General features: G+C 46.4%; 1 protein-coding gene across 5 annotated transcripts in view; it reads right to left on the reverse strand.

Annotated features, from left to right (window-relative positions):
- Nucleotides 1–23,108, reverse strand: part of CLIP4 (CAP-Gly domain containing linker protein family member 4) — an 81,623-nt gene that overhangs the window by 5,755 nt on the left and 52,760 nt on the right. For all 5 annotated transcript variants that reach the window (XM_045844302.1, XM_045844300.1, XM_045844303.1 and 2 more), the window contains 8 exons: nucleotides 21,797–22,033; nucleotides 17,687–17,822; nucleotides 13,684–13,824; nucleotides 9,692–9,781; nucleotides 8,767–8,913; nucleotides 6,959–7,093; nucleotides 3,761–3,884; nucleotides 1,707–1,771 (listed from right to left, as the gene is read on the reverse strand). In XM_045844302.1, coding sequence (XP_045700258.1) covers nucleotides 1,707–1,771; nucleotides 3,761–3,884; nucleotides 6,959–7,093; nucleotides 8,767–8,913; nucleotides 9,692–9,781; nucleotides 13,684–13,824; nucleotides 17,687–17,822; nucleotides 21,797–22,033 — 1,075 coding nt within the window. The remainder of the gene's footprint in view (nucleotides 1–1,706; nucleotides 1,772–3,760; nucleotides 3,885–6,958; nucleotides 7,094–8,766; nucleotides 8,914–9,691; nucleotides 9,782–13,683; nucleotides 13,825–17,686; nucleotides 17,823–21,796; nucleotides 22,034–23,108) is intronic.

Genomic DNA, 23,108 nt, shown 5'->3' on the forward strand with positions numbered 1-23,108 from the left:
TCCCAAGTGGAAGTTTTGAGGATTAATAACCAAGTATATTTGCAAATAGGTGAGCAAATTAAATAAATACCAATTGTACATAAAACTACTATAATAATGGAAAATTGTGGGGAAAATGAAATAGAAACCGAGTAAGTCAGTTTCTAAAAGTTTTCTATTATTTGGGAAAGAACAAACATTATGATTACTTGGATTCCGCTAAGTGCGTCTGTCCAAGTACCTCGAGTAATTACTAAGAAGCATATTTATAGATATAACTTAGATACAAGTAAAGAATAAAATGGAGTAAAAGGAGGGTAGGAACATAGCCCGAATTACATCAAGAAAGAAAAAAATATTTAAGTATAAAAATGTTGAGAAAATATAAAACAAAACAGCATAAATATTAAAAAGCTGATATATGATAAAAAGAATTATTATAAAAGCAATGCCATTACATTGACAGCCAGAAGTGAAATAATGTAGGGATAAGCCTAATTGAACATGTACAAAATCTACATGAGAGAAACTATAAAACTCTGACGAAAGAAGTCAAAAAAGATCTAAATAACTGGACAGGTATTCTATATTCATGGATAGGAAGACTCAATATTAAGAGATCAGGTCTTCCCAATTTGAATGATACACACAATGTGATCCCAATGAAAATGCCAGCAAACTATTTTGTAAACATCAACAAATGGATTGTAAGTGTATGTGAAAAGGCAAAGGCCCCAAAACCGACAAAGTACTGAGGAAGAAGATCAAGGTCAGAGGGCTGACACTACGAGAGGTAATGAATGGCTGCACAGCTATAGTGACGCGACAGGACGGTGTCAGCGACAAACGCAGACGAACGCCAGGTGCGGCAGAAGCGAGGCCTGCTTCCATGTGGTTGGTGGGGCAATAATATGGGTGTCATAATTAATTCATAGTTTCAACTTAAACATTTCACCTAAAATGTCATACGGTGTGCTTGAGTGTGATATCACATTACAGAATTACATGCTTATGATTTTGTAATAAAAGACGTTGTCATAAAAAGGGGCGGTATTTGTGCTGGACCCTGTAGATCGAGGACCAGAAGGGGGAGCCCGGACACACAAGCACAGCCGACCCATCTTCGGCCGAAGAGCACAGGAAACTCAGCGGGGGAAGGGCGGTCTTTCCAGTCCTCAGGACAGTCACAGGCCAAGACAAATAAATATGTAAATCTAAACACAGCCCTCACACTTTTCATAAGAAATTAGCTCGATGGATCATAAATGTAATGTAAAATGCAAAATGATAATACTCCCAGAAGACACCGGGAGAAAATCAGGATGACCCTTGGGTTTAGCAAGGATGTTTTCGACACAATGCCAAAAAAACACACATGGATGTTGTTCTCTCTCTCTTTTGCCCTCCCTTCTCCTCTCTAAAAATAAATAAATAACATCTTTTAAAAAAAAAAGAGTAATTAACATAAAACTGCAGGTCCATAACCTGAGGACAGGCATGTGAAAAGGGGGGCAGAAGAGCTAAGGGAGGGGGTTCCTTTCACTCGAGTCATCGTCCTCTTCGGCTTGGGGCGGCCAGCAGACGCCTGCTTTGCTGAGAGGACCTGAACTGCACACGGACATTTTATATACCCTTTGGTATACACACATGCTTCACAATAAGGTGCTTCAGAAAATTAAAAAGCAAAGGAGTAATTATTAGAAACATAAAACTGTGCGTCATCTTACCAGGATAAGAATGATTCTGTTTATTCGAAGAAATTTCCGAAAGCGTATCCAGGGAATCTGGGACTCTGTAAATAAAATGAGTAAACACTAGGTAAAAGGTGGGTGTCAGGAGAAAGCCATCCAAGCAGAGGAAGTAACATGTGCAAAGACCGGGGGACAGGAGGCCCATTTTTAAACAGAAAGGGAGAGCGAGGGGGCCAGCCGCAGCCTGGGAGGGGTGCTGTGCCCGACCGTGGCTGGTCACTGCTTCGTCGAGACTGTCCTTGTGCAGTCCCTAGTTTAAAATCCTTCCTCCTTGAAAATCGGGGGTGTTGTTCAGGAGCTCCAAAGCTGGTTTGAATGAGAAACGCCTGAAACCAGGGACCACGTCTGATTTATCTGCTCATAGAATGCCTACACAGCACGAAGTGGGAAAAGACACTTAATAGTGTTTGATGGTGATGAATGAGACAATCAGAAGATGACAGGAAGACAGCTGGCTCGAGCCAGCGGTCCATTGAGAGAGAGCCCTGTTTCTTTTCAGAGGGGGCCGCTTCTAAACGAATCACCTTAAAGAAGACCAAACAGAAGGCAAGAAAAAAAAAACAAACTAGAAAACATGTGTTCCATGAACAAAGTGAGGAAAAGATGGAACCACAAAAAAGAAAGGGACTTCACGATAGGAAGGAGAAGTAAAGCTGTTCCAGTGTAAAAAACACGGTGCTCGACTTGATCCATACTTTCCATGCCTGCCATATGCTGCCCTGTGTTCTCTGGGTAATCACACACGAGATGAAGAGCTCTGTCCTCGTGACAGGGAGACTGCAGCGACGTGTTCATGAAGATTTGTCCGAAGTAACCCGAGAGCCCAGAAGACCGACACTCCCCTATTACGACGGTCCATAACGCTCCAACCCCACCGCTCCTTTGGGTACCCACCTCCTTCCTTCTGTGATGCCCCGTGCGTGCCAAAATAAAACGTCAATCTGTCTGTCGTCAGTTGAATTCACAGACCCACCCCCACCCCACCCCACCCCAGCTGCTGGTGCTGAGGGCAGAGGAGAAGTTCGTCCTCCCTACACGAGCTGTGAGACTTCAGCTCAATCCCTTCACCTTTTGAAAGCTTCTTCACCTTCCAAGCGGGAATGCTCGCAGTACCCCCCTGGGTCTGTGAGGACCGATGAGACGTCATCCAAAGTGCGGCGCACCGAGGCCGCCCCTTACTGAATGCCCGCTAAACGTTCGGACTAGAGAGGCACTGTCATTGCCCAGCTTACCTGGCAAATACTAGGATCATATAAAGCAACATTTCATTGAAGACCCTTTATAAACTGCAAAGCATGGTAAGTTAAATGTTATATTATCATAAACACTAAAATTGTAACAAGCACATCATGGAAACAAGTTAGTGTTACCTCGTGTTTAACGATAAGCACCCCAGTTCCCCTCTGCAAGGCAGACCAAGCCAGCCCCTCGCGGCACATAAGTCACGCCACCAAACAGTACCTGGAATTCCATGAGGACTTAGTTTCTACTCAACTTATTGTTTCAAACCAGAGTGAGTGGGTGCAAGAGTGTGCTATCTTAAGAAATGCCGAGGAGGTGTACCACACATAAATCCTTGAAGCTCCCCTTCCCCCAAAGCTCTACTGCCTATCTATTTTTGAAAACTAAAGAAATCAGAGGGAAAAGCCATTTTGGTTCCATTAGGTTTGCAAGAGAATGAATGGGGTGCCTGAAGCAATCAGGGAGCATTTTTACTTTTGTTTGCATGACAGATTAAGCTTGCTGCTCTCACTGTTCTTAGCTGCCAACGTCATTTCTAATAGCCTGCGCGTGCTCATAGGGTTTGCAAATGAGGAATAAAGGAGGTTTTTAAAATTGCAAATCTTCAGCAAAGCAGATTTAGCTCTCCAAGAGCCTTCTCTCCGGAGGAGGTGGCTGGTTAACCCCTTGAACGACGGCAAGGGCCGCAGTCAGTGCACGCCTTCCATGGAGAATGAGGGCCTCTCGCCATGAACCGTGCAGACCACGCGATGCTCCTGCGACTAAGCACGAGCCCCGTCCCTCCTCACCTCTGAACCCTGGAGGGGGGCGCGAATATCCCGTATCTCGGAGAACAGCTGAAGTACTGCACGCCTCCGACCGAGCCGTCGTTCTTGCCGTGGGGCTTCTCCAGCTCTATCCCGTACCAGCACCCTGCAACGAGAGCGGGCTGCGCTGCCACACACGCCGCAAGTCCGGGCGGCGGCGCGTCTCCACAGGTGACGGAGATGAGGGGCGGTCATCCTGATCGTTCAGCTCTCAGACGATAGAATTTGGAAAGTCCAAAAACGAACAGGAAAGGCACTTTACGCGAGCTTGACCGCAGAGCGGCCAAGAGACACTGAGAGAGACAGCGAGGGTGCACCGACACACCCGGGTGAGGACTGGCCGTAATGCAAGTGGCGCACGACCAGAATTTATCCAGCGGTCCCAGTGAGCAAGGGGCAGGCCCGGCCTGGGTGGTGTGGTCGGTGTGTGTCGGTGGGGGCGCGCAGACCCGTACTGAGATCTACACATGAACACGCGACCTTTGCATTTTGCTCTCCCGACATTAGAAACGCCCCCCACACTCCTTAAATAATTAAAAGACAAAAATAGTATGGAAAATATGACTGCACGTCATGGTGATTCTTTCTTTGTTTCCCATCTCCCTGGCCCCCACTCAGGATGTAAAGAGATATTCTTTTTAACCTAAATGAAATGATTTAGATTCATTAAGAAGAAGGATTTTCAAAAAGGCTTTTAAGTATTTAAACGGGCCCACTCTAAGAAAAGGCATACAATTTCCTTCCCTAGAGAGCCTGAATTACAGCAGTGACGTTGCTCTTGATGTGGTAAATACTAGGTAAATGGACAAATGCACCTCAGGTAAAGATCCTCGGACTGAGGGCACCTGAGGACCAGTTAAAAGTGCCCAATAACCCAGTCATTTTTTTTACTGAAAAGGAACATACTTGTTCCTAGTACTTGTATTCAGTCTCTTAAATCAGTATGAAATAAAAAAAATAAGGAGATAGGTATCGAAAAACTTACTGCAAATTATAAATTCCAAAGTACAAAAATACTCTTTCTTTCTCATTGCTAGTTTGAAGAGTCGATTATGTAATGCCTAAGAAGGCAAACCAGAAGTTCTCAGTATTTTTCCCTCTTACACTCAAAAAGCTGACATGTGAGCCCATCTCCAAACACTGGAGTTTGGGTTGGAAACGTTAATTGCATGACCATGTCTTTTGTGTTGAAGCAATCCTACTATGCACGAGCAGAGAGCAACGTACAAGAGCCTACTGTGCAGCCATAACCCATGCTCTGAAAGCAGGTCACCCCGTGTCTGAACGCCATCTGCCAGGTTAACCCAGTTGCCACTGCTATTTCTCTGAGTGCCAGAGTTACGACTTTCCATGTTTTCCTTCTTCTGCCATTCATGCTTTCCTACATAAACTTTTGCATTTTCCTATGTTAATATACCATATAGCTGCTCCAGGGTTACCATATAACCTTTGAAGTGGGTAACACACAGCAGAAGGACATTATGACACGTGCCCACAACAGCGAGTGCACACCGTCGGGGGTGGGAGGCACGCACACCCTCCCTGGGGGTGGTCCGGCTCTTCCGAGGCGGCCCTGATGCCCAGCGGACAAGGGGGACAGGCGCTCTCGGGTCTGGACCTCGTCATCCCTGAATGCCTGGGCAGGACAGCGCCATTCGCCAGACCTGAGCAGCCTAACTTCTGAGGCCACACGAAATACATGCCGCTGCTTTCTAAAAGGCAGAATAATTTCAATAAAAGTTTCTAACTTTTATTATATTTGTTTACTACTTCCCAAATGTCCAAATGCTTCACATTGGGAATTTAAAAATGAAAAGTCAAATCAAACAATGAACTGTATCCATTGAATCACACCACCCCTGCCTCGTCTGATACAATCACGGAAAGGGACCTCAAAGACATATGGTGACTGTGAAAAGTAAGCCTACCTTCGTGGGTTCCTAAGTTTTCATTTGAGAACGACATTAAGAACATCCTAGCTAATCTCCGTGACTACCCGGAGGCCTAAGAGAAACAAAAATTATAAAACACACAGCCCTCTCAGATCAATGGTTAGACCGCATCGTGAGTGGTGGTAATGGAACAAGAATGTGTCGGGGGAACATTCCCCCTGGTGCACGCGTGTCTCTGCGTGTGGCGTGGACAGAGGCAGTGACCGGCTGGCTTCCCGTGGGTGTGTGTAGAGAGGACAGCCTTGGAGGAGAGACAGAGCCCCTCCCCCTGGACAAAAGACGGGTGTGCTTCCTCCAGCTCACAGCTCCTCTCCTACAGTGGAAACCCTTGGGTGTGCAGGGGTGCCTGGCCCCCTCTGCCTCACCCTCTGGGAGCTGGGGCTCAGGGAACAATTGCAAAAAAAGCCCCAAATGGTGACCTGTCTCTCACAGGTCCCCAGGAGCCCAGCCTCCTCTGACAGCCCCTGGGAACCGCGGCGATCTAACCTGCCAGCAGGCGGACAGGGCAACACCTCAGACCCCGAGCAGCTCTTCATTCACAGGCTGCTGCGGAGTCTTTAAAAAACCGACGTGCTCAGTAACCCGGCCCGTGCACACTGCGGTGCCACCGTGTGCCAACACGGCACACGGCTGTTCAAACCACGCGGGCGAGGTTTCCCTCGACTGGCTTCTACTGGGAATCACAGCCACTAAAAATAACCTTTTAGTTCAAAGGCAAAATAACCTTTACTTTGGGAAACACAATATAAGTCCAGCTTGGAGTTAATACATAAACACACAGCGGATCTTTAAGGCCCCGGAGTAAGCAAAAGCTCCACTTCCCTGTGAGCCGGTGTCTACCCTTCTCTCCCGCCCACGTGGACAGACGCCGTATGCGGTCGGTCAGCGCATTGTCGACTCACGTGCAGGGTTATCCGCAATGACATTAACCCCGAGATGCTGTCTCTGGTACTCAGCACACTCAGGAATCAGTGAGAGTAAAATTGGAGAGAGACAACTAATTTTAACGCTAGGCACTTTAAAACACAATCGGCAAGAAAATTTTATGGGTAACAGTCAACCTGGGTACAAACAGGCTGCATTTGAATCATCGTTTTGCATTTTCTGCACCCCAGTGACCAACTGTTGATCAAAAACTCTCTGCAGTGAAAGGGCACTTATACGTAACATTTTAAACCTCCCGTGTGGTAAAGAACTCAGACTGGACAAAGAACGTGGGGTGCGTCACCTGGGGCAAAGTTCGTGGTCCCGAAGAACCTGACGGTGCCGAATCTCTGGCCGACCACCAGCACCCGGTCTCCCAGCTGGAGCTCTCCTTCGCCGCGGGCACTGTTCGCCACGGATGTGGCTGAGGAACTCAGGCCTGGTAAATGGTTCGGTGGGGGGAGGGGGCAGGGCAGGACAAGGGGAGAAAAAACAAAGGGGAAAAAAATCAAAAAGCACATTAGCCAAAACTTCACTCTGTATCCCAACCGGTCTGGCTGGTTGGAGACTTGCGCACAGGAAGCCTTTCATCCCAGCTCATCACAGTCAAAAGACGGCAGCTTCCGACCTTCCTCACCCCACGGCGCACACACACTACTGAAGCTCTGCGGCACGCCGGAAAATGCACCGGTGCGTCGGCTGCTGCCCTTTCCTCACTTGACCATCTAAGGGAAAAGCGGTCAGTGCCTCTGACTGGTCCCTTGCGGCGCACGGGCTGGAAACTGCTGCTCCACCCAGTCCTGTTTCTCGTGCATGAGGTAGAGCAGCTCAAAGGAAAGGAGAAGGGTCTCCTGAGAACACGAGTGCCAGGACGATGCCTGCCAACTCTGTCTCCACTGTCTGGTGGCACCCTCCCAGAGAGGAGGGGACAGCACACTCTTTCTGTCAAGGGCCGGAGAGTAAATATTTTAGGCCTTGCAAGCCACACAGTCTCTGTCACAACTACCCAACTCTGCTGCGGCAGCACAAAAGCGACATAAACAGAACGGGTATGGCGTGTTCCAGGAAAACTTCATTTACAACATCGGAGGGCGAGTGGCTTTGGTCTATGGGCTGTCCCTGGCCAGCTGTAAAATGCTTCAATTATAGTAGGTCGTGGGAACTCAGTGTAAATGATAACGTACAGGAATGTGGTTTGAAAGTGAAACTGTTGTAAGGTTTCAGTTACCCCAAACCGATTTCCTTGTTAGGAAAAAACCTACTCCACCCTCACCTTGACTGAAACCTGAACCCTGAAACGCCCCTTATTTAACATCAAAAGTCCTGCAGAAATGCTGCCTGCAAAGCTGTTCCGCTGCAGCAGAGAAGAGGTGGGCCGCTGAGGCCTCTGCACGCGTCCGAGAACAGACGTGAACCGCTGCTCCCTGGGAGGCCCAGAGAACCCCACAGGAGGGCACTCGCAGACCAGTCGCACCGACAGAGGGCGATGAACGGAAACCATGTCAGCCAACGGGCACGTGAACCCAGGGAGGAGCAGGAAGAGAGCCTGGATAAAGCACAACACTAAAAAGTCCCAGGCCTCACACTCACTCATATTTCCACAGCACGTCCCAGTTTCCTCACTCATAACATGAGGATGAGGACAGCCGTACCTGCCTGCTCCACAGGTTTATTTTGAGAATTAAATGCAATATGTGAAGTGCCTAGAATAGCACCTCAAATAACAAGTATACAGCATGTTAGTTATTACTAGGTTTATGCTGGAAAAAGAGATAAGGAAGATAACAAACCACATATCTCCAATTATCTGAGGATGTCTCATAAAGTTCTGTGCTGAACCTGAAAGGGTCGGGGGCCTCGGACCGTGGGAAGAGCAGACGCCAGCCAGACAGGGAAATGAGTGAGTGGGGCCCTAGGAGAAGGCCTGAGAAGCCCAGAGTGTGCTTAAGAAGGGGAGGGCGGTGGAGGCTGGGGACAGTGGAGGAGGGTGCAAGGAGTTCACTCTGACGGAAGCAGAGGGCTCCTTCTGCACATTCAAAAGGAGCAAACCTGCTTACAGACAAACCAAGATAGAGAACACCAAGCAAGCCTGGTTGAAAAGGCCATAGATACCAGCACTGGTTCGGGAGGAAACCGACGGGCTCTTGCTCATGGTCGTCTTGCTGCTGCCGCCGCGCGCATGCGGCTTCCTGGCGTTGCCCTGCCTGTGCTCCAGGGAAGAGGCGGAGGACAAGCTGCTGGTGGATCCGGGCAGGTTCACTGAAACAGGAGGAGAAGGGAAAGGATGTATGGAAGGGCTACACACAGGAAGCAAGCCAAATGAGATGCTTCCCCAGGTAAATGCTTCCGGAACTCTCCACTTAGCCTCTTCAACTGTGGATTGCCTGTTGTTGAATTAAATGCCTGGTTTCACCCAAACACAGCTGAAACGAAAGATTTTATAAGCCAAGCAACGGTACTGTAAGGGTTCACACTATACGATGACAATCTTAGATGGGACAATGTTGTCAAAACCATTGACTTAAACTGGCCTCTTCTAACCGCCACTCTCACCTCTCCTTTACACGGGACAGTAGAATCCCATTTTACTTATACAAACAGCACTATTAGTATGTTTTCCATTAACAGAGTTTAACATTAAAATGATTTGAGTTAACCTGAAGGCAAGCAGGAACACTTCTGAACTTCCTATTCGCATTCTACTCACCCAGTGATTTGATAGCTAAAGGCAACTTTAAATATTTTATCAAGCCATCTACACTAAGTGACTTCCTTTGACTCTCAATATAGCCCAACAGTTCTCTAACTGAAGCGTACATAAGAATCCCCGTACGGGGTTTTATATAAAAATGCAGACATACTTTAGGGTGTCTGGGGGATTTAGGCTCAGGGGAGTTTCAAGGATAAATATTTACGGTAATAATCTTTCCCTGAAAAATCTTTAAAACATAGCCCCCATATAAGCTATACCACTATATTATCTTCAAGTTGCATCATGAAACTTAATTTTGAGAACAGGAACTATCACGTATATTACCATCTTTCTCCGCCACGGTTTTCGGGTCCTCGCCCGGAGACAACGGAAGCGCTGGTTCGGAAGCACTGTCCTTTTTCGCTGGCATCAGCCCTGCAGCACAGGAGCAAAACGCTGTCAGCAAGGGAGCGTTCTGTTCAACGGCAAACACAAACACGTGCTTTCCTTTTCCAGCGCAGACCCCCCTCGTTACCTGAATCTCATCCACTTCTGAAAACACGCTGGACCATACATCCCCGGACACCAGGGGCCCATCACTCATTACTGAAAGGGGGAAGAACGCATTCCTGGCCCACCTGAAAACTGCGATTTCCCCAAATGTCGCTCAAGTATCGTTTCAACCTATTTAACACCCCATTAAGGAATTCCAAGTAATGCAAAGCATTTACAATGGAGCTACCTGTTTGATATTTAATGGCCTCATTAGTGTGTTTGCACGACGCCAGCAGGCAAAGCAAACCTAGTACAGCTGAGATACGTCTGCCGCACACTTGCCAGGAACAATTCGCATGACTTTCACTGGTGTGTGCACGCAGATTCATCATAGAAGATTCTCTATTTAGATAGTGGATTTGGGGTAAAAAAAGTTTTACAAGTCATTATAACAAGTACTCTTTTAAGTGAGTCAGATAGTAAGAAATTCTATTCTTTGCCACTGGTGTTTTGAAAATCACTACTCCACTCTCAGTATACCCAACTCCCACCAAAACACTCACTTAAAAAAGGAAAGCTCATGACTAACACTCTACCTTATTAAGACTCCTACTACAGAACCCAATTATGTAAGTAATAAACCTAGTGGACCACACCAGTCTTAAATTCCACCAAGCACTTATTCCGATTCCACTCACAAAGCATGCTGGGTAAAGAACTGTGCTTGGCACTTCAGCATCACAGACGTGAACTGGATATGGTCTTAACCCTAAAGGAGAACCTTTCCCATTTGGGCAGGTAGAAAGACATGGAGATGAATAACTGAAACAGGAGGACATTTTTGATATAACACTGGCACAGGAGGAGGAGACAATAATCGTGGCCACACCGATAAATTAATGCCTCGACAAGATCACAGTTTGAGATGGGTCTTGAGGGACAGGTCAGATTTCCTCTAGAGATACTGGAGGTACCGTCACAAAGAACTGGGGGTAGGCATGCTGGACAGACAAAAAGGAAAAAATCTTAAAGACAGGGTCAGAGAAGGATGAGTGGCTGGGCTGGAGTACAGAGTGCCCTGGGGATGGCGGAGAAGTGAAGTGGGTAGACTAGGTCACAGTAAGATCTCAGAAGGGAGCGTGCCGGCCGAGGGACTGGAACTCTTCGGTGAGGAGCGAGCCTGATGGGGGACTGGCAGGAACGGTTACAGGTGAGCGGCGTGACCCTGGCAGCAAAGTTCAGAAGGAACTAAAGGAGGAGAGACTGGAAGCAGAGACCAGCTGGATGTCAGTTATTACACTGGCTGGGAGTGAGGGCCAGAACTGCAACCGCAGGCACCGAGTGGACAGGTGGGTCAGGGAAGGCAACCCATGGTAACAATAGTGCAGTTTCATACCCAGGATGCTAACAGCGATACAGCCCACAATCTCACATCACCCCCATTTTACACGTATCTGTGTGTGCACGTGTGTGTGCACGTGTGTGTGTGTGTGCACACGCATCATTTGCTTCCTTTATATCTTCATTCCTCAGCTGACGCTTTCTTTCCGCTTGTCGAAGGAGTGCTCACCCTTAATTCTTAGAACATTGGTTATTTTATGTTATTTAAACCCTTTATCTGCTAAATATCTGTATCATCTCAGGACTGGCATCCTTTGATTGCCTTTTTCCTTGGGAGATGTTGAGATTTTCCCGGTTATTCACATTTGAGCAATTTCGGACCATATCCTATGGATTATGACTATTACTGTGTAGGACCCTGGGTCTTGTTTAAATGCTATGGAGAATGTTGTTTTGTTCTGTGTTGTGTTAGCAGGCAGCTGACCTGGTTAGGTTCAGGCTGAAAGCTCGGATCCAACTTCTGTGACTGTGGTTCCACTGTCAGCTCTGTTGCCAAAGCCTTTTGGGGACCCACCCCATGTGTCGCGCCACCCAGCATCAGTCCGGGACCCGGGCACACCCATGCACACCCCACTGGGGAGGGAAGCCCAAGACTTCACAGCCAACATGTTAAGGCCACTTCCTTGAGCCCCCTCCCCTCCATGGTTTCCCTGACACTTTCCTGCCCCCAGGGGGCGCCCCTTCCTGGCATTCCAGGGAATAGTGTGCAGGCTTTAATTTCCCTGCTCTGTCCTGCAGCCTCCTCAGACTGACTCTGCCTTGGGCCCAGGCAGTAAGAGAAAAGAAGAAAATCTAATGCAGACTCCAGGCATGGTCTTGGGAGCGGCGTTTCTCTGGTCAGAGGCCAAGGATCTCTTCCTTTGAGGCGGGGGCCTGGCCGTCCAATGCTGCTGCTGCCCCACGCAAGGCTGCCCAGGGGCAGGGGTGGGGAAGAGCCAATGAGGGAGAAAAGCACTCAAAGCAGCAAGGGCTTTCCTCCACTTTCTGTCCAGTAGGGGACCCCCTTCCCGCTCCTCAGACCAGAACAGAGGGCTTCTCGGTGAGCTTTCTTTCCCTGCCTGTTATGAACTTCGGGGTTTCAGCTTAAAGGATTCCATCTACACTAGCTTCAAAGAGTGTGAAGTACCGAGGAATAGATATAACAAAACAGGTAGATAATGATATATACAGGCACATAATTATAATTTATAGAGAAAGCTATGAAAACTTGCTAATGTATTTTTGAAAGATCTAACTTGATATTCTAAGTTCATAATTAAAAGACTAAATATTGTAAAATTGTCAGTTCTTCCCACCCTGATTTAAAGTGTAAATGCAATACCCATTAAAGCTTCAATGAATATATTTTAAGAGAAACTTAACAGCTTATCCTAAAATGTATACGGAAGTGTGATTGATAAGGGCCCAAATATTGATTGATAGATCAGACACTGTTTAGTTGGGAGGCTTTCCTCTACTGCTGGGCATCGAGAGGCACATTTTCAAAAACCACGGTCATTAGGAAGCACAGTATTGACACAGGGATATCCAAAGAGCCCGATGGACAGATCAGAAAGGCCAGCCACATTCCTGGACAAAATCCTTTACGCACAGAAGCAAGCCTTTGTGCATCGAGCGTTAATTGAGGAGTTAGCAGTACGTACCACGCTCCTATTCTGTGCTTCGTGCTGCAGTGCACACCAAAACACCAAACCCTCTCACCGTCCCCCTGAAGTTAAGGTTGTAGTGAGAGAGTGAAAGATCAGCCCAAGTGAAGGAGTCAGAGGACAGAACCCAAGATGACGACGAACAATCAGGGGGTACGGATAAAAGTGGGGGCGAAGTTAGGGGGTGAAGAGATCGAAGTGATCTGGGGTCCTCAGGGAAGTTTTCGAGGAGAAACAGGATCTGAAAAAGGAGGGAAAGCACGGCTAGGACATGCCTGCACTCGGGAACTCGCACGGGACGGAGGAGCTTTCGGGGAAGAGGGAGAACAGCACTCACAGAAGTCAGGGGGCTACAGGGACCACCGCGCAGCCTCGGAAGCGGGAAGGCTCCACCAAACAGGGGGAGAACTCTGACTGCCAGTTTCCAGAGCCGGAAAGGTTTCTGGTCTTAAGAACAGTCGTTAAAATTCTTGAATTGGTGATAAACATAAAGCTAGTTGTACAAAGATTTATGAGAGGTATACAATCTCGCTGTGAGGTCAGTTTGGGGGGTGAGGCAGGCATGGGGGCGGCAGGAGAGAAAAGGAAACAGCTCTGAAAGGCACTTGTCAGGAATTAAAGTCATAAACCATGACCGAGGTCTCAAAACACGTTAAGGTGCAGGTTTTGTGAGGGTCAGGTTTCCCAGTTAGGTAGCAAAAAGAGGTGCGAAGAAATCCAGATGTAAGCAATAAGGCATTCCACAGATAAAACTAAAATGCTGAAGAAGATATTTGACGTTCTGGTTCGACCTACCAGTATTTACTTTCGGCGTCACATGAGCTACATCATTTTTCTGGGACCTGGTGAGAGGCACAGCTTTGGTGGAAGGAGTGTGCGCTGGATTCTTCCTTCGATCCTTTGCTTTACTTATCTTTGAAAGAGGTGCAAAAATACCTAAGGGAGAATATACGATTTTAGTGTTAAGCAATTAAAAGCATTTCAAACAAAGGGGCCAATGCAAGTGTTTTTTCACATCTTGACATAAAATTGTAAGGCCTACGAAAAGTAAACATATAAAGAAGAATTATTTTTAAAAAGAAGGGTAATACATTTCCAGAGATACAGCCCATTTGTTTAACTACAGTTCCTCCCTAAGTCCACTAAAATATTAGTAAGGAGTAAAAGTGCTATAAACTCTAAAGAAAAAAAAAAACAAAATTACAAAAAGGAGAAAAAATGCTAAAAGCATCCAAAGAAGCTCCCAAAGGGAAGGGGAAAGGTCAAAAAGAGGAGACAGAAAAACTCTGAAACTTCTAAACAACAACACTGGAAGCTCCAGTTGGCAAAACACAGGGGGGAGCCAGGACCTGCCCAGGCCCATTTCTGCGCCGCTGCGCTGGAGGCCGTGCACCCATCCATGCACACGCGGCGTCTGGCTGCGGCGTCCCTGCAGCAGGAGAGCTGCGTGCATAGCTGCGACGAGAGATGGCGCCCCATGGAGCCTAGAACGTCTGCTGTCTGGCCCTTCACAGAAAAAGTGAGCCCAGCTCCACGGACAAGGAAGCACCACCTCCAAAAACAGAGAGAAGATGAATTCCAACCTAACATGCCTTACCTCACTGAACTATGATATGAAGGGTGAGGGTGGAAATAAACATTGTTTTAGTACAAAAGGTCTCAAAAAATTTACCTTCCATCCGTCCTTTGTCAAAACAAAAAGGAAACAAACAATAGAAACTGACTCAGACTAGCACAAGCACCGAGCCTTTCTCTCCGAAGTACCAAGTCAAAAGACGGGAGACATCTGAAATTGGGAGAATCGAGAAAGCTCCATACGTTATCCATAAAGGCGAACATCAGGAGGTACAACTGACGGAGCTGGGGAGCCCTCGTCTCTGAAGCGCAGGCCTCGGGGTCGGGGACGGGCACGCCTTGAAGGGGGTGGTTGTCATCACCACAACAACGAACCTTGGAATAACGAGCTGACTTATTAAACTGGGTACATGCGTTCACCTTGGTAATTGTTGGACGCCATAAAGCAGCATTACCAATATCAGAATTCATGATAAATGCTCCTGACCACCCAGACTTAGAAACAACCACGAGACCCCTCAGCAGGTGGGAGGGTAACCGGGGCGCACACGGACGGTGGAATGCCACTCCGCAGAGAAAGGACCTGAGCTGTGCAGCCACGAGAAGATGTGGAGGAAACTGAAACACGTATTCCTGAGTGAGAGAAGCCAGCGTGAAAAGGCTTCCTACACGCTGCGCGATTCCAGCGATGCGACCCTCCGGAAAACGCAAAACTCCTCAGACAGCGAGGAGCTCAGCGGCCGCCAGGGACGGAGTGGGGAAGAGATGAGCAGGCAAAGCGCAGGGGGCTTTTCAGGACAGTGAGGACACTGTGTGACGCTGTGCTGTGCTGGTGGACACATGTCATCACACACTTGCCCAAACCCACAGAACACACGACACAGAGTGAACCGACGGGGAACCACACACTTGGGGATTATGAGGCACTGACATGGGTCCACCGATAGCAAAGAACGCCCCGCCTGGCAAAGGGACACAGGGACAGGGAAAGCCGTGCATGGGGGGTGCAGGGGTGCACAGGAGCCTCCACACCTCCCCCTCATTCTACTGTGAACCTGTAACCACTCTGCAAAATCAGGTCTTAAACGTTATTATAAAATTTCTGCAACTTGAAAAATGCAGTATGTGCTAGAATTGATAGATCAATGGAATAAAAGAAGCCTGAAACAGACTTTATAAGCCTTTATAAGCACGTATAATAAAGGAAATGGAAGTCAGGAGGCAAATGACAGATTTGGGAAGACAGAAAAAACTGCTGCTGAGAAGAGACCAATTCTGTGGCTTCTGTTGAATCAGAGGACTCTTCACCATTCCGGCCCCTGCCTCTCTTTCCCCCAGAACCCACGCAGTGCGGCAGTGACCTGGCTCAGAAGACCAAGCTGGCTCAGCAGGAAGACCACTCCCGTTTTTCACATAACCCAGCACGTGATCCGTGCCTCCCAACTTGCCTCTAGGCTCATAAGGGAAGACAGAGGCAAGGGGTCCTGGGATGTCCAGCTTTGCCCTAATCAAGCCTGCCTCTCCTGCAGGTCACGAGATTTGGGGAGCCCACACACTGTTGCAATGTACAACACACTGAACGCTGTAGCAATGTCAGCGTTCCCCAGGCGTCTGATTTACATCTGCCACAGGGGCTGCTAACAGTTCCGATCTTGCCTGTAGTCTGCCTGAGAGTCGCCAAAATTAGCTAACAAAAGAAAAGTAAAATTAAATTCTTAATCTCTCCCAACAAACCAAATAAATCCCAGTGGGTTAAGTAATGTAGTTTAGAAAATTAAAACATTTCAAAGAATAAAATATATAACTTACAACTAATCATTGAATTAGGAAGATCTATCTAAGTCCAAAAGCAATGTAAGAAATTATAAAGGAAAAGTCTTTTAACTACATAAAACATTGCACATGACATTCAAAGGCAAATGACAAACTGGATAAAATATCTGTAACAAATATAAGGGTTTAATATCCTAAATATGTATTTTTAGGATATACTAACACTAACATCCCAATTTTTTAGTGGACAAATAATATGAACATTTCTTGGCAATTGCCAAGATAACACAAAAAATACATATATTACAATAAAATATTTAAACATTTTATTTCTCCACAATGAGAGAAGTATGAATTCAAACACAGAAATTTTCACCCACCAATCTAGAAAAGTCAAAGGAAATGGAAACATAAAAATCACAATATTTAAAGATTTGAGGACATTATATTGGCAGTCAAGTAAAAGTGCACAATATACAGCTCTCTCTATATAATCCAAATTTTGTAAAACAGTTAAGCAGAATAAATATTCAGATGATTTTTTCTTCCTTCTCCTTTTGTTTTTCAAATCTTATACAATGGGGATTTTTATAAACAAAATATAATAATTGACCAAAGAAATGAGGCTCCATCTTAAGTGTAGGACAAAAGGAACCTGCTCATTTTGATCAACTTATAACAGCCAGCAAATAGCTAACATTTTTTGAGTGCTTACAGGGAATCAAGCACTATTCTAGCTGCTTTATATAGCAACACAATTTAATCCTCACGTGAGTTCTTGGGGTGTTGCCACCCCCATTTTACAGAAGATAAATTGAGGCACAATGGAAGAAAAAGGTTGCATGTCTGACAGGCAGAGGAGCGGACTCTGCCCCGAGCTCTCAGACCCCAGAGCCCATGCCGTTCAGCACGACGCCATGCTGCCTGCCCGTGGCGCTGGGGATGAAACACTGAATGTTCTAGAAGAATATTTCATGGCAAGGAAAACTATTCACAACATAGTACGTGACAAACAAAGTGAAATCAATGCACCAAGGGGTGTGTGTGTGTGAGAGAGAGAGAGAAAGGAAGAGATTATGAGTTCAATGAAATCATCATCGGTCAGAAAGACGGTCATCCCAGCTCAGGAGCACAGAAGTAAAGTTGGCCTCTCCTGCTTTCGCAGGTCTCCAAGTTCCAACCCCCCACCCGAGTGCTGTGCACTCGGTCACAAAGTCCTTTGCTCAGTCAGGACGCGACCACAGCAGGATTTCAGGGCGGTCTACAGAGCTGGGCGCCCTCCTGGGGAGACACCATCTCCCACCCGCCACACCAATCACAGCAAGAAAAATGCAGCCCTTCATTTATTACACAAGGGACCAGGGGGAGGGCTTTATTTTAAAACGATAAAAGGGTAAAAATCTGATCAGTTTAACTTAACTATCATTAAGTTAGAGAGACTGTCCCTTACCATATTTGGGGGCACATTTGAAGTACTGGACTTTTCCAACACTCCCATCGTTTTTGCCTTCTGGTTCATCCAACTCAATGCCGGCCCACCGCCCGCTTGCAAATTCAGTTGTTCCACAAAATCTTAAGGTTCCAACCTGAGGAAAATATAAATTAGAATAACTTTTGAGTATTACTAGAAGTTCTATGTGTCCTACTCTTGCAGCTTTATCACAGAAGTTTAAAAAGCAAAACCACAGTCTCTCAAAGTATACTTCGGAGCAAGGAAATTACCAGGGATAAAAAGAGACATTAAATAATGATAAATGAATCAGTGCACCAAGAAGATGTCAGAGACGTAAATCCGTATGCACCTAACAAGTGAGCTTCAAAACAAAGTGAAAATTGACTGAACCGAAAAGAGAAACGGACAAACCCACAATTACAGCTGGAGGCTACAGCACACCTCTCAGTAATCGACAGGCCAAGGAGGCAGGAAATCAGTGAGAATACAAAAAAACAAAACACAAAACTAAGTAAACTTGATATAACTGACACGTACAAAAACCTCTACCCAAAACAGCAGCATACAAATGTAAAAGAACAGAAATCATACAAAATGTGTTCTTAGGTCAGAAATCACTAACAGAAAGATATATGCAAAATATTCAAATATTTGGAAATTAAATGCTATACTTCCAAATTACCTGTGGTAAAACAGAAAATCACAGGGAAATTAGAAAATATTTTGGGTTGAACGAAAACGACTACACAACATATCAAAACACACAGGATACAGCAAAAGCAGTGCTGAGAGAACGTGTAATGTTAGCACACTTGTATTGGGGAAGGTCTCAAATCACCAATACAAACTCCCACCTTAAGAAACTAGAAAGTGAAGACCAAGGAAGGAAATTATACAGGTAAGTAATTAAGAACAGAAAAACAGTAGAGAAAAATCAATGAAACCAAAAGCTGGTTCCCTGGAAGAATAAATAAGATTAAACTTTCAAGCGGGGATAAGAAAAACACAAACTATAAACATCTCAAGTGAAAGAGAGATATTATTACCACATTTCCTAAGTCATTTAAAGAACAGTATGAAAATACTGTGACTAATTCTATGCCTGTAAGTTTGGCAAATGAGGTGAGATGTTCTAGTTCCTTAAAAGATACAAACTGTCAAAGCCCATACCTGCACTGATTGGTAGCTAAAAATCTTTTTCAAAGAAATTCCAGACCCAAGAGGACCCACTGGTGCATTCTTCCGAAGAACTTAAGGAAAAATAATAATATCAGTTCTATATAAACTCTTCTAGGACATAAAAATAGAGGAAACAATTCCCAATTCATTTGATGAAGCCAGCATTACCTTGACACCAAAACCGGTCACAGACACCACAAGAAAACTATAGACCAGAATCCCTCGGAAACACAGACGCAGGGACCCTCAACAGAACAGGAGCAAACTAACATGCCAGCAACACACACACGGGACAACACATCACGACTGAGTGAGGCTCATCATCAGAATGGAAGGCTAGTTCCTCATTTCAGTAGGAACGTAACTCATCACATCCACACACTAAAAGGTGAAAGGAACCCTCGTTCTCTTGACATATGCAAAAAAAAATAAAGCATATAGCAAATTTCAACTTTCTTCCATGATTATATTATTTTTTCAAAATGCTCAGTAAACTAGGAGTAGATGGCAACTTCCTCAACTTAATAAAAGACAGAGCTATACAAAATCTACAGCCAGCAATTATCATTCTTAATAATGAAAGGCTGAGTGCTTTCCCTGTAAGACTGGGCGCAGGGCAAGGATGCTGGCTCTTACCATTTCTGTTCATCCTGGGCAATGAAGTAGGTGAGAAAGATTAAAGGTGTACAGGTTGGAAAGAAGTAAAACTGCCTCTGTTAAAAGACGGCAGGACTACTTACAGAGGCTATCTCAAATCCACAAAAATGTAGAGCAGCAGAACTAATAAATGTGGCAAGGTTACAGGATACACATTCAATAAACAAAAATGAATTGTGTTTCTATATGCTGGCAATGACCAATAGGAAAAGGAAACCTCAAAACCACCACCATGTACAATAGCACCAAAGATCATGAAAAGCTCAGGTATAAATCTAACAAAGTATGTGCGATATCTACATGCTTAAAGCTACAAAACTGATGAAACAAACCAAAGGCCTATTAGAGAAACACAGTGTATTCGTGGTTGAAAGACTCAACATTTTTAAGATGTCAAATCTCCTCGACTTGGTCTGTATTTAATACAACTCCATTTGAAATCGCAGCAGGTTTTTCTTATAAAAATCTATAAACTGATTCCAAAATGTCGATGGAAAGGCAAAGGAATTAAAAGGAAAAAGTTGAAGGTCTGAAAATTCCTGGTGGCAAGAATTACTATGAAGCTACAGCAATCGTGACAGAGGAGTGCTGAGAAAGGACAACCATCAGGTCGACGGACCGAAACAGAATCCAGAAATGCGCCCACACACACGTGGTTGACTGACTCAGAAGTAAAGGCAATTCAGGAGAGAGAGAACAGTCTTTTCAAAAAATGGTGCTGTTTGGGGAATGCGGGATATAGTGGGAAGGTTTACTGAAGCTGGAGCAAAGACAAAGGGCTGAACCCAGGGGCCCAGTGTCTCAAAAACAAAAACAAAAACAAATGGCATTGGAACAAATGGATGGATGGATGGAAGGAAGGAAGAAAGGAAGGGAGGGAGGAAGGAGAGAGAGGGCAAGGGGAGAAGGAAAGAAAGGAAGGGAGAGAGGGACAGACGGAGGGAGGGCTCTATCTACACCTAGTACTTTATATAAAAATTAACCCAAAACTAAATGTAAAACCTAAAATTATAAACTCCTAGAAGAAACCATAGTAAATTTTTAGATATGCTAAACACATAATCCATGAAAGAAAAGGTTGGTAAAACAGACTTCCTCAGAACCTAGGATGTCTGTTCCTGGAAAGACACTCCTCAGAGCACGAGAAGCCGGCAACAGACCGGGAGAAAATGCAGCTACAACGAGACAGGGACGAGATGATGAGGCTGCACCCAGCTGACTGGCACGTGCATGCTCACTACACGCTTCTACTTTTGTATAAATTATCCAAAGTGAAAAGTAAAACAAAACAACAGAATAACTCTTCTAAAAGTACATTTTCAGACACAGGACAAGAATACTAAAGAGGCTTAAAGAGTATTAATCCTAAATTTAAAACATGTTCTGCATCCACAATTTCCTGATACTTTAGCCCCACCGAGAGGACAATGAAGAGCTGACAAATGTCCTCCGAATGTATTTATTCCTTGGGAAGCTAGTCAATGTCGTTCTCAGCGTAACAGTTTGTAGCTTATCACCCTTTTCAGAGCAATGTTCTCAGTCAGCCCAACTTCCAAATTTCAGTGTTTTCTGAGAAACATACATCTCCCTCCCCACAAGCCCACCCAAACGTTTAGATGTAACTACATTAGGAAATTCAGTTTCCAAGCAAGAATTTCCTGTTCCATTCTCCGCAGCCCCAAAATCCGAAACAAAACAGGACGCCTGTCCCACAGGAGGCATCAAACAGAGAGAGAAGGGCAACAAGTGAATGTCACGAGGAAACCGAGGCTTTGGAGCGTCTTCATCGGGGTGGCCGGGGTGGGGTCCTCTGCTCCACAGACATTTATTTCCATTATCGGGTTACAGTTACATCGAAGACTTCACTGTCTGTAGGGTCTCAGAGCCGGACGCCCATGAATGGCGAGGTCCCCTTTGCTCATTTCTGGGGCGTTGCTGGGGGAGAAACACCACAGAGGAGGGTGGGGGCGGGGGGCGGGGCGTGCAGGGCCCAAGGAAAAACCCCGGGCTGGACCGTGCCCCTCAGTCCGCTCACTCCCCGCTCCAATAACGATGGCTTCAGTGCTAAGTTCAAACAGCTTGTGTCCCTAAACCACACTTCACGGTAAATGTGAATTTCTGTTTCGCATTTTCCATTAAGTCTCTCTCTAACTCCACATTGAACTTTCTGCGAAGACTCAAAACCGCCCACGCCGAACGCGCCCTTGGCACACAGACTGCGAACACAGCGACCTTGGGCGCATCTCTCGGCACTGCAGTCACTCACTGTACCTTCTGTCCCGCGATGACAACGCGGTCTCCCAGTTTCAGGCCGGCTGACGTCAGCACCGCCTTGCTGGTGACGGGGCTGTAATTCGGCAGCAGGGGCTTGGAGACGTCACAGGACAGAGGCACCGCATCCAACAGCATCTGCTTGATCTCCTTGGCGGTGGCCGCGGCATCGGCCATTTCCAAGGGCATCTCCACTGGGTCTGGCACCACATCCGCTGGCGTCTCTCCCTTGTCGTTCTGCAAATAAAGAAAAAGCTTCACTTCACACCTACTTGGAGCTCTACAGTCATACACAATTATGTCTTTTGTAGACATTCAACATCTACTATGTGCCAGACACCATTCTAAGTGCTGATGATACCACGTGAAGGACACAGAAAGCCCTGGCCTCCAAGAGCACACTCTGGTGGAAGTGACAGACCATAAACAGTCAAACAAGTAAAATACGTGGTGTATCAATGGGAAAAAGTGGCAGTGAGAGGGAGGGTAGCAGAGGACACAGGGACAGAGGTGGCTGTTCATGCAGAATGGTCCAGGAGGGCCTCACTGCTAAGGCCGAGGCCCACGTCCGTGGGCCTCACTGACGCAGAGGCCCAAGGATACGTGGGTAGCATGCGGGATGGCTGGGAGGGAGGAGCATTCCAGGCACGAGGAGGAGCAAGTGCTAAAGCCACGAGTCACAGCATGCCCGGCTGCACGAGTGTAGAGAAAGCACGTTTGGAGACAGAAGCCACAGGACCGAGACCTGTGCTTCCTGAGACCCTCTCCACTGCCCGACACCGCCACCTCAGCTCTGTGGCCTCGGCCCCTCCTGCACTCAAGGGGTGACTCAGATCTCAGGAATAGAAGCTACATAGAGTTTCCCCACTTTTCAGATGGGGGCTCTGAGTCAAGACAGCAGGTCTGTCCTCACTAGGAAGGAGACACCGTGTCCCGGGACTTACCCTGCAACGAGACGGAAGGGGTCAGTTACTAGCCCACTAACGTTTGCATGGTGTTTAATACATAATGACAACCCGATCACATAAGTTATCTCATTTGGCTCTCAGTCATGTGGCTCTCACATCGGGAAGAAGTCTGTGAATAAAACAGCTAAAAACCCTTGCCCGTCAGGAATTTATCACAGGACAGTCTGTAGCAGGAGAGACAATCGCCAACTAAACAAGTCAAACACTACTAACACATCCAGTTTCCCAGTGCAGAACACGAGGCCAAGAGAGGCGAAGGGCCTGCTCAGAGTCCGTCACAGGACTGCTGGCCGAGGTGACACCAGAAGCCAGGCCCGGGCCCCCCCAGACTCCCAGCATTTCTG

This window comes from Phyllostomus hastatus, unplaced genomic scaffold (genome assembly GCF_019186645.2).
Source record: "Phyllostomus hastatus isolate PE091 unplaced genomic scaffold, TTU_PhHast_1.1 phas_contig_402, whole genome shotgun sequence".
NCBI lineage: Eukaryota > Metazoa > Chordata > Mammalia > Chiroptera > Phyllostomidae > Phyllostomus > Phyllostomus hastatus.